Source organism: Salvelinus sp. IW2-2015, linkage group LG28 (assembly GCF_002910315.2).
Source record: "Salvelinus sp. IW2-2015 linkage group LG28, ASM291031v2, whole genome shotgun sequence".
Lineage (NCBI taxonomy): Eukaryota > Metazoa > Chordata > Actinopteri > Salmoniformes > Salmonidae > Salvelinus > Salvelinus sp. IW2-2015.
The window spans coordinates 3781383-3793977 of NC_036868.1; the positions used below are offsets into that span (position 1 = coordinate 3781383).

General features: G+C 42.5%; 1 protein-coding gene across 1 annotated transcript in view; it reads left to right on the forward strand.

The window, feature by feature from the left end:
- The first annotated feature begins 873 nt into the window (after positions 1-873).
- LOC111954381 (serine/threonine-protein phosphatase 2A 56 kDa regulatory subunit alpha isoform) overlaps positions 874-12595 on the forward strand; it is a 76165-nt gene continuing 64443 nt past the window's right edge. Inside the window, exon 1 of the mRNA XM_023974091.3 lies at positions 874-2074. Coding sequence (XP_023829859.1) covers positions 1930-2074 — 145 coding nt within the window. The 5' untranslated portion in view covers positions 874-1929. The remainder of the gene's footprint in view (positions 2075-12595) is intronic.

Genomic DNA, 12595 nt, shown 5'->3' on the forward strand with positions numbered 1-12595 from the left:
TAAAATTACCATTAGTAAAGTCTAATGTCAGATTTCCCTACAAAATATTTAGATGATAATGCAGAAAGCAAGTCCCTAGACATGACAATACTTATAAAAGTACACTAAAACTAAACTTTGGGTGAGTTAGTAGTGTTGTTAGTACTACATTATAACAGTTCGCAGCCCATGCAATGCTGTTCAAAGGTTTCTGACACTGGTCTCCAAGCTGTTTTTCCAGTATACTTTCCACTTCTGTTGTAACTTGACATGTGTTTGCACTGTGTTAATCCTGTCTTCACATACACCATGATCATTTTTACTGAAAGGAGACTAAGAATGCATGATAGTTTGTAGTCCTGTCAACCTGCAACATTCTTTTGTGTCTGTCTGAAACATGGATGTCTGGTGTCTGAGCTAGTGCCTCCACCATGAGAACATTTTCTTCTGCTCTCTGCATGTGATCACATGTGCAAAGGTTAGCATGCTACTAGTGCTGGGGGCTTACATTCAGAGGATCACATGATTGTGGGGTCAAACAATCTTTTTAACCTCACACCACACTGTTGGATCTCTGCTGCAAATATAGGTGACATTAATTGGATGTTAGTGTATCATCCTGATGGATAAATATAGTAAGTGATGTAATTGCAACCTATGCCTGGCCTCAAAAGAAGCACTCGCCTGAAATGACAATGTTGACAATTTTTGTTTATATGGACACAGTATCCTGCCTATTTATAAACGTTTCCAGTTGCCAATTTACTGGTATTTGTTTTCTGTGCAATATGTCACATGGTTTAGAGCCCAGTCTTAGTCGAATTCAATTGGTAAAAAAAAAAAAAGGCATGAGCATGCCTGTTTGAACATTTTGGTTGGCCACTGCAGTTGTCTGTCAAAGACGTACGCTTTTGTCACAAAATGCAATCCGACAACGATGTACTCATAAAGCTGTTTATGGTTTCACTGAGTTTGCAGTGTGGCGGCTTTTTACATGGAATTGTGTTATCTAATAAATCGAAAAAGTTATTGACGTCCGATTACAAGTAAAAAGTGATTATCGGTGTGTTCAGTGCAACTCGATATTTCCGACTAAATGGACACGGGAAAGTGCTGAACATGACTCCATTGGCGCCGTGGTTCTTCCGATATACGAACGTTACTGAGTAGTTCGAGGTTGCCAGACTTCATTCGTCCAGACTGTTTTTCATTTTGACAAAGCCAACTGCTGCTAGAAGACACGGAATACAATATTTATTTTTCTTGTGGAAAATAGTATGAATTTCATCATGACAGTTCGCTTTAAATTGTAAATGTTCATATTATTTAGGTAACGGTACGTTTTAACGAAGCAGCTAGCAAGGTAGCTAACGTTAGCCAAGCAGCCAGCTGGCTAACATTAGCATTTTTTGTCTGTCATTTAAAAAGCTAGCACTGACAGCTAGTTTTATGCTAGTTAGCATAAGTGTTCTCTCTGAAGTAGCTAACGTTAGCTGGTTAGCTATAAAATGACAATTATAGCAACAGGTTGCTATATTGCAGAAATTACAAGTTAAATATCCCCAGCAATTTATTTAAGCAGTGTTTCTGCTGTCAGTCTATTAGCTAACGTTAACCTAGATACGTTTTCTCATAAATCTGTCATGAGTTGGCTGGCTTGTTGATACGCGTAGCGTTAGCTAACGCTAGCTAGTTTTCTAAACAGCTTACTGGACTCAACAAGCGGGACGAAAATGCGGGCTTTACATGGAAACTGATTAACTAGCAAGCTTCAGTGGATCAAACAAGCAGAAGGTGTTTTTCAAAGTTAGCTGTTTACGCCATTATTTCAAGTTGCAGAAGATTTTGATGCTCCTGGGCTGGGAGACATAGCCCACTTGTGGAACACCCTAAATCTATCGTTGGTGCACATGTCAAAAAATACTTCAACGATACAGTTGATGCTTCAAAATGTCGGCGATCTCTGCGTCTGAGAAAGTGGACGGGTTCACGCGAAAATCAATGAGGAAGGCCCAGAAACAGAAGAAATCTCAAGGGTCGTCCCAGTTCCGAACTCAAACTTTTACCGAGCTTTCACCCTTGCCGCAGCTCAAAGGTAAGAAAATAAAAAATGCTGCCTGAAATAGTCTCAAGTGAAAGGGTGGCGGTGTTGACACTTCACGTTTACTCTAYCAAACGTGATCAATACCCGACGTAGTCGGACATTGACTATTTTCTACCAATCTGTACAGTCAGACGATCTGTACAGAGATAAAAATGTGTTGGTCAATGAAACGCGGAAGCTTTGGGTAGCTAATGACAGTGGCATTTTCAGCCTCTGTTTTTTGGCAGCCAGCTGTGATGTATGCTCACAAGGAGGACTGAAGTGCAATCCTGGCAAAGTAGGCTACATCGAGAGAATGAGAGATTGATCTAATTGCTGATACTTTTGTGTATATTGTGCACTGCCTACGTTTTAGCTGGTTTGAAATCTCCGTCAGTGCCTGTCAATTTCTCCACTCAAATAGTACCGTTATTATTTATGCATGGTAATTGCTCTTTTGACAGCTATATATTTTGTGCAGTACTACTAGTCACGACGCATCTGGATAGTTGTTGGTTATTTTCCTGTACAAGACATATGGGCCAAGGCCAGACACATGCATTCATTTATGTTTTGAATCCATGAAAACTACAGAGCCCTCAACATAGGCCTACTACATTAACTTTATATTGTTTGTTTTGGTAAGGAGGAGCCTGCATATCAATGAAATGTTGCGTTCTGAGAATTTCATCCTAGCTGGAGAGTGATATTTTGTACACCTTGGCAGCCAGGAGAACTGTAATGTAGCCTATGATCTACACTGAACAAAAATATAAATGCAACATGTAAAACCAACATGTAAAGTGTTGGTCCCATGTTTCATGAGCTGAAATAAAATATCCCAGAAATGTTCCATATGTACAAAAAGCGTATTTCTCTAAAATGTTGTGCGCACATTTGTTTACATCACTGTTAGTGAGCCTCTCCTTTGCCAAGATAATCCATCCACCTGACAGGTGTGGCATCTCAAGAAGATGATTAAACGGCATGATCACCTTGTGCTGGGGACAATAAAAGGCCACTCTATTGTTGTCACACAACAATTCCACAGATGTCTCAAGTTTTGAGGGAGTGTGCAATTGGCATGCTGACTGCAGGAATGTACACCAGAGCTGTTGCCAGAGAATGACATGTTAAATTCTCTACCATAAGCCGGCTTCAGCGTTGTCTTAGAGAATTTGGCAGTACATCCAACCGGCCTCACAACCACAAACCAAGTGTAACCAAGCCAGCCCAGAACCTCCACATCCGGCTTCTTCACCTGCGGGATTGTCTGAGACTAGCCACCCGGACAGCTGATGAAACTGTAGGTTTGCATAACTGTCAGGGAAGCACATCTGCGTGCACGTCGTCCTTACCAGGGTCTTGACTTGACTGCAGTTCGAATTCGTAACCGACTTCAGTGGGCAAATGCTCACCTTCGATGGCCACTGGCACACTGGAGAAATGTGCTCTTCACGGATTAATCCCAGTTTCAACTGTACTGGGCCGATGGCAGACAACGTGTATGGCGTCGTGTCGGTGAGCGGTTTGCTCATGTCAACTTTGTGAACAGAGTGCCCCATGGTGGCGGTGGGGTTATGGTATGGGCCCGCATAAACTATGGACATTTTATCGATGGCAATTTTAATGCACAGATTCCGTGACGAGATCCTGAGGCCCATTGTCCGTCATTCATCCGCAGCCATCACCTAATGTTTCAGCATGATAATGCATGGCCCCATGTCGCAAGGATCTGTACACCACTCCTGGAAGCTGAAAATGTCCCAGTTCTTCCATGGCCTGCATACTCACCAGACATATCACGCATTGAGCATGTTTGGGTTGCTCTGGATCGACATGTACAACAGGGTGTTCCAGTTCCCGCAAATATCCAGCAACTTCGCACAGCTATTGAAGCAGACTGAGACAACATTCCACAGACAACTCTGCGAAGGAGCTGTCAATACTGACCGGTTCTCTGATCCACACCCCTAGCTTTTTGAAAGTTCTCTGTGACCAACAGATGCATATCTGTATTCCCAGTCCTGTTAAATCCAAGATTAAGGACTAATGCATTTATTTCAATTGACTGATTTCCTTATATGAACAAAAATATTTGAAATTGTTTCATGTTGTGTTTATTTATGTTCAGTGTAGCTTCTGTCCTGGGCCTTGAATGTAGTGGCAGATTGCTAAATTACAGGTAGCCTTTGTTTTACTCAGAGGTTCTTCAATATGGAGACTTGACATAGAACAGTGACATTGAGAAGAATGTTCACTTTACCTCATATAGTGCAACATTGCAAGTTAGTTTCACTGGAGGGAATGGGAATTGTATGCTGCCAGTGCATTGTTACTGTTAAATCTGAGTCTGTTGCTATGCCCTGCCATATGCCTTGCAATTTTTGTTTTATAGGACATTTCAAGATGGATACTATAACAGTTGCCTCAAAATAAATTTCCACGGTCAAATTCCTCAATCCAAACCGTTGTCAGACACAATGAAACCTATAGATAGGGATTACATTGCTTCATGCTCAGCAGTATTATTGGGATTGAGAGAGCGGTTCAGAATCCAAAACCGCTCGGCACTTTTAAGTGCGTACCTCCTTTTTATTCTTCATTCAGCAATTATGCCAAATTCAGTCCTGGCCACACATACTGTATTTCAATGACACGTGTGAATTGAGCGCCTGTGTTGAACTTCTCTTAGTCAACCCACACTTTGTATGATCAAGAGCTTGGTTATTATCTGATGAACTCCTAGTGTGTGTGTGTGTGTGTGTGTGTGTGAGAGACAGTCCGCTATATCTGGGGCCCTGGATGGGGCAGTGAAGATGGGACTGAAAGCCTCACACTGTAGCCTAAATGAGGTGATTGGGGTGTGTGTTTTAAAAAGCAGGGTAGCCACCAAGTATCAGGATCCAGCCTGGGTAGTAATTGTTCATTCAACCATCATGAATTATTCCTGATGGGAGAATTGACTAGATAATCCAAACCAGGTCATAAGTACAGTTCATTAAAGGAAGTTGATCCCACCACTCCCCAAATGTAGCTACAAGGCATCTGTGTTACAATGACAATTTGATCTTTAATGTTTATGCAGAGTAATTTATTAAGCCCCAATAGAGAATTATGTGTCGCTGAAGCCTGTCTGGGAGAGAAATGTCAATGTATTCAGGAATATGAAAGTATCTCCTTTCACCTTAAGAGTCCATATTGGAAACTCAAGATTCACACTATCCTCACGTCTACTGCATGGTATGAGGGAAGACTGCTGAAACTTAATTTGCTAAAGCAAAACCTCTCACTGACTTCAGCAGTCAAGTTCAGACAAGTTAGCCTGCCAACATGTTGAAATGACGAGGGGGAAAAGTGCAGACACTGAACCTTGGGCCTACATGGCATTGACTAGGCTAATGCTGCTTATGGATTGAGGGAATGTTTGACTTGTTTATTTGTGACTTTTCACCTTTTTGTTTGGTTAGAAACGTAATGTGCCATTATACACTACTCTGAATAAAGTCATTGATGGATATTACAGAGTAACGTGTCACAAACAGCCCCACACCAGCAGGACCGGAAGGACCGAGGGAGATAGCCTAGGGGGCTTTGGGCTTCCCTCGGTGGGGTGGTTTCCCACCTGCGCCCCCCCTTCCATGACCTGCAGCAGCAGGCTTCCTCTCCTGATCTTTAAACTCAGAGAGGGAGGGGGGTGGGTATGGAGCACATGATAACAGATTATCTTTCTCCTCTGTTTGAATGTAAATTGACCACTAATGCCGATTTATAAAAATAAAGTTGATCAGTAAAGTTCTCAATTAGTCTATTTTATTACTGTTTAGTAGCTAGTACTAACATGGTTAACTAGCCTAGTATGTGGTTTCATGGCCCTTTCGATTCTGCGAGATAGTTGTAGTCGACCATAACCTCCTAGGCTACTCTTGTCTGAATGGGTGGCATTTTATTAATGATGTCGCAGACTGGTTCAGCTCTGGGTGATAATGCTGGAGTGACTCGCACCCCTTGAATGGAGGATTGTGTAGGGGAGGGGGTTGGTATGTGGGTGGAGTGTTTTGTCGGGGGCAGTATTCCTGGCCATTGACGGTTGTTACAGCTTGTGTGCATTGAGTACCTTTTTGAGACTCAGAAAACTCCCGACTTGAACTCTGAGGGAGTACAGGATGAACAAAGTGGGATATAATCAGATGTGCACCATGTTGCATAAGGACAAAGAAGTGGGGTTTGGGCATTGGGGCAGTGCAAGTACAAAAAAATGTGTGACGTTTTCAACATTTCTGACAGAATGACCTGCAGAATGAATAGCTGCAAGAATGCATGTCTATTTGAGTGACTTGACAGTAATTAGGCACAGTGGTTGGGGGTGATGAGGGGAGCTAACTGGACTTCTTGGTGAGGTTATGATCGCCATAACAGAGATGCTCGTGTGTCGTCAGACAGGATTCTGATTCACCCCACCAGCTCTCTCGCTCTCCCTCTCCTTCCCTATTTCTCTGGAGCAGAGACCTCATCCTACCGCTCTTGTTTTGGCTAACCTAGTCTGTCTGTTTCTCTGATCCCCATCTGTATGCCAGTGAGAGTAATCGGAGAGGTAGCCTAATGTTGTCTTGAGTGAAATGGGTTGCACAGTGGACGAGTTGCTCACCTCTTGTGTTGGTGTAGTGTGGTTAGGCTCTGATGTATTGATTTGAGCGCTGGTTGTTATGGCAAATTAATTTGGGGCAACTTACTTGTGGTTAGCGCCGTGTGTGGTTGTTTGACTCTGCTCAGGTGTGGGCCCCACACAGAGGTTTACGCCTCGCTCATTTGATTCATGACTGGTTCCATCAGTGGTTCCCAGGAATGCTTTCTGCCTACTCCCCAGAGGACTCACTCTGGTTCCCCCTGTTGTTCCCAATCAGCTACAGGTCGATTTGCTATGTCATTCACGTTTAAGTGGTCCCTGGGTATAAAGATGGATAGGTGAAGGCCTGAACTGTTTTGATTTCTGTTAAATCCATATCCCTGACAGGGAGTGATGTGGTTGAGTACCTCCGGTTTGATATAATTGGCTTAGCTGTGTCTGCACAACACTGATAGGGGAACGACAGCTTTGGTTTCATATTTAATGCCTCCATCCTCACATCACCTCTTTGTGTAAAAGTCATTTTACACAAATAATTAACCATTTTATTCATGTTGTGAAAAAGTGTTTTCCTCTGGTATAGTCCTCAATAAGCCCACACAACATGGGCATATTTCCCAAAAAATAAACAGCTTGGCATTGCTCCTATTTCTTGACGCATTCTAATAGGCTACCCGTCATAACTTAATGGCATTATTACACTTTAACCCACAATCTATGCATCATAACAATAGCCTAAATCTGAGTTTTCTCAGCTTCAAGTTCCTTGGTGTCCACATCAACAAACTAACATTGTCCAAGCACACCTTGACAGTCGCGAAGCGGGCACGACAAAACCTATTCCACCTCGAGACTGAAAATATTTGGCATGGGTCCTCAGATCCTCAAAAGGTTCTACAGCTGCACCATCGAGAGCATCCTGACTGCTCGGCCTCCTACCGCAAGGCACTACAGAGGGTAGTGCGAACGGCCCAGTACATCACTTGGGCCAAGCTTCCTGCCATACAGGACCTCCATACCAGGCGGTGTCAGAGGAAGGCCCTAAAAATTGTCAAGGACTCCAGCCACCTTAGTCATAGACTGTTCTCTGCCACCGCACGGCAAGCGGTACCGGAGCACCAAATCTAGGTCCAAGATCTACCCCCAAGCCATAAGACTCCTGAACATCTAGTTAAATGGCTACCCGGACTACTCGCATTGCCCCCCCTCTCCACACCAGTGCCACTCTGTTGTCATCTATGCATAGTCACTTTAATTAACTTGACCTACATGTACATGCTACCTCAACTAACCGATGCACCTGCACATTGACTCTGTAGCGGCACCCCCTTGTGTATATATTGTTATTTTTTTTGCTGCTGCTCTTGAAGTACTTGTTACTTTTATCTCTTATTCTTATCWGTATTTTTTTTAACTGCACTGTCGGTTAGGGGCTCGTAAGTAAGCATTTCACTGTAATACCTGTATTCGGGACATGTGACTAACATTTTATTTGATTCATGTTATGTTTGCGCTCCTTCCCAATCTAAAGTAATTGGTCAGTTTGTGTAAGTACCTGTGTGCAGGAGTGAGAGAGGGGCTGTGGAACCTGTTGTACAGAAGCTAAATGGTTTTACTACACAATGTTTGGCCAGCTATAATGCATGAATCACAGTATAGCAGGCTGGGGAAGTACTGCAGCTGTAGATATGCTGATCTTTCATCCTGCAGTAGAGTTTCTGGAGTGTTTATAGCCCCATGTTGTGTGATAAGACACTGAAATGATGACTCACTGGGAGACCTGCATTGTTGCCATGGCAGCCAGAAGCCCTGCAAGGTATTTCTCAAAACATGCTAGACCGAATTTTTTCCTGAAGATAGCCGGCTTCATTTAAAGTCAGACTTCAGCGGTGTTCTAAAGCTGGATTCTGATCAAACCCATGCCATTCTGGAGCAATTCAAACACTGATAAGTTAGGCCGATAGCTAAGTCTGTGTCCTGCTTTGTTAAATGCACAAATTTGCCATTGACAACTCCTGACTAATAGATTGATAGGCTTTGTCATATGACTTACTTGTTTCCACTGTGTGTGTGCTAAAACAGGGTTTCCCAAATTCTGTCCTGGGATCTCCTGTGTGCATGTTTTTTTCCTGTAGCGCTACACAGTTTATTCGGATAATGAAAGCTTGATGATGAGTTGGTTATTTGAATCAGCTGTGTAGTACCGGGGCAAAAAACAAAACTTTGTTTAGATATCAAGAGGTTTCGGCAAGCTGTTTAGATTTAGCTCAATGGATGAGTTGGTCTCTTTTTATTCATATGCAAACTGACTCATTTGCAATGGATGCTTGTCAAGTGGTAAATATGAGTGTAGTCTAGTTGTTTGCCATTTATTCATGTTTTTCAAAAGAAGACAAATGAGCGGAGGACATGCTCTCTGTCAACCACAACCAGACACTTTGCAGATCACTTACATCAAGTTTAGCCTATTGTTAGCCCATCACAGCCTGAGTGCTATGGCTGGCACCTATGTGTGCAGATTAGGAAGTGCACTCTGTGGAAGAGTGCACTTCCTTCTCTATGGGTGGGAAAGCAAAAAGCAGCCTTGGGTCTTGGCTGCAACAGTGTGTAACCACAGGGTTACAAGATCAAATCCCCTGGTTGATGATTATGTAATACCAGAGCATTACAAATAGAAAGCTTATACTATTACTAAATGTAACATGAAGTAAAAACAACAATAAAATGTTGTAATAACCTTATGTTATTACAGCAGATAGGCCAGACTGAACAATGTAAAACATGTCTTTTTTTTTTTTCTTCTGTGATTATTTGTGTGGGACAAGATTTAGTATGCAGTGTAGTGTTATACCTCTTCATGAGGTCAGACATCTAAGCACAGCCCCGGCCCCCTCGGTTAGTCTGGCTGACAGACGTCTTTCTCGAAACCCAGTACAGAGCTCTACAGTGCGACAATTTTACTGGCATATGCGCCTAAAAATAGATGTGGACGAACTGTAAAAGTCAAGTATGAGCACGTGCGAGTTGATTTATAGCAAAGAAAATGCTGCCGTAGCTATTTTCAAAGTATTTCTGACGTTTTGTCTCATAGCTGTTAGCTAATCGCATAAAGAACTACGAACTCATAATAAATGGAATCTTTCAGCACGGGCACTATTGCGTGGTATACTTCTCTCACCGCAACGGGGCTGAGCGCACTGTGAAGTGCTGAAAGATACGTTTTGAGCATAGATGTTGGTCGAATTTACCCCATACTCTACTAAAGGGTGACTTTTTCCTTTTGTTTCTTGGCCATTTACATCGTTTTGTTCACGATCTTGGTTGTTTTTCAATGTTAGTTTGAGCTTGCTCAACTGCTAGCGAAGAGATGTCGGAGAATCTAATTTCTCTGACAGACAGGAGTGCCTCGTTACCACGGTTAACGGCCCACCACTTAAAAGGGCAGCTGATCATTGTTCTCATGTTCAAGAACTTTGTCATTTCTTATCATGAAAACTCTAACTCAAATACTTTCGTTGTGTGCCTAAATTTATTTTAGGAGAACATGCTCCTTGTAACGATTTGATCACACCGACAGCGTCATTGCACAAAATAGCACGCAGCATCATCTGGATTTATGTACAACAAAAGTTCAACATGTACCTTCTGCTACCATTTCTGTCAAGCCATCTACACCTATAGTTTGACGCATATGTTTGATAAATTCAACGTATGCACCACACCGAATGCACTGCAAATGCCTTTGCAACGCAATGCTGCAAGGCAAACGCAGCGTTTCATTGGAAATGAATACAATTCTGGTGTATCAAAATGCAATGACGCTGTCGGTGTGATCGAAGACACACTCAAGTGTCACCGTGTCCCATAGACGGAACTGTTGTAACGTGAGTTAAAGACACCTGCGCTACGGATTCCTGGGCGACAGGTGGGGATTAACACTTCCGGTACAGTTGTTGAGGCCAAAATAAACCTCATGAGAATGATTGCAATGCCTACCAGGTGTGTGTATGTATATTATATATTTTTTGAACTTCACAGGACCGTGTAAAAGTCCTGGCTTTGTGCGTTGGCGACCGTCTACTCTTAGCTGAGTGCCCAGTCCCTTATGGACGCCAGGGTTTTTATTTATGTTGTGTTGAGGGTTTGTTATAAGAAATCAGACTGCGGGGAACTTGCCGAGAGTGCATTGGTTGTATGTGGACCCTTTGTGTGCACTGACTCACTCTCCAGTGCATTCTAGTGCAGAATAAGTCATGCTTAGCAATTACATTGAGTGTCTGAAGGGAGCAGTCTTCATTAAAACGTAGACAGATTTCCAGAGTAGATACAATATTGCCTGATCACACCTGCAGCTGAGCCTTTTTTACACCACAATCTCATTAGGCCTATTACGTGATCAGTTACACTGTCATTTAATCATATTCAAATATTCTAGTATAGTGTTATTTCCTTGTTATAAACATATCGATCCCTTGGGATTTTTTGCTAATTGTTCTTGCTGTGGTTAACACATGTTCATTGTCAAAGAGTAGTCTGCACCAGGCCCACTAGGCCTCCTGTTTTTCTTGCAACACACTCTTTTTAATCGTCTCTTTGACTGCTCTTTTCTGTTTTTGTCACATGCTCAGCCGGCATCATTCGGAGTGAACCCTAAAGAAGCCTTTGCGACTGGTGTGAGAAGCAGACCTGACTGACCAGTCTCCCCCAACCGGTTTAGCAACTGCAGTGGGTTGTGCGGTATCAATCGACATGCATTAATGCCCACAGACTAGGCTACAGTAGGCTGTAGGCTGTCTGTCACTCCCTCATTTTATGACTCGCTTCACATGTTCATGCACTTTCTGTTTGCAATGGACCCCTACGTCATTGCCATTTTGCACTGGGCCAGTCAGATCTAGGCCACTTTTTCAAAGCTTGACAATGACATGAGGACCTCATGTCGGTTTCTTTTGATCTAATCCCCCTGTGCTGTCATACCCATATTTAATTTATTCTCCATTTCATAAGGTCGTCTGACCCCTCCACTCAGAGGTTGCTGTCTATTTTTACAGTGTGAGGGTGGGAATATTCTGTAAAAGTGAATCGGCTGAATAACTAAATAAAGTTCAGGACTTGACCTATCAATATGTAAGCTAATAGGGAGGAGTAACGAGGTCCTGTGAAAGCTGCACCATGACTATCTAGAATGGAAACTGGCAACAAGTCCCATTGGCACTAATCTACAATTTATAGCTTAATTTACAGTACATGTTTCTGATAACCTGGCAGTTGACTGAGCAAATCGTTAGGGCAAGTGCCGCTGCACTAATGTCTGCAAGCAGGCCTAAAGTGTAAACCCTGTTCTCTTTTGCGTCTCTTTCAGATTGATGTGGCGTAGCAGTGTAACCTACATTCTGTAATGTAGAATGTGTACCTTGTGTGATTGGGAATATGATCATAAAGCACAGGCCTTATCAGGAGCCAGCGCTAGTGAAGCAGTGTCTTGTGTCCAGCGGTGGGGAAAGTACTCAATTGTGATACTTGAGTAAAAGTAAAGATACCTTTTTAATAGAAAATGACTCAAGTAAAAGTGAGTCACCCAGTAAAATACTACTTGTCTAAAAGTATTTGGTTTTAAATATACTTAAGTATCAAAAGTAAAAGTATAAACCATTTCAAATTCCTTATATTAAGCAAACCAGATGGCACAAATATATATATATATATATATTTGTTTTTTACGGATAGCCGGGGCACGCTCCAACATTCAGACATAATTTACAAACAAATCATTTGTGTTTAGTGAGTCCGCCAGATCAGAGGCAGTAGAGATGACATGGGATGTTCTTTGGTAAGAGTGTGAATTGGAGTACTTTCGGGTGTCAGGGGAAATATATGGTGTAAAAAGTACATTATTTTCTTTGGGA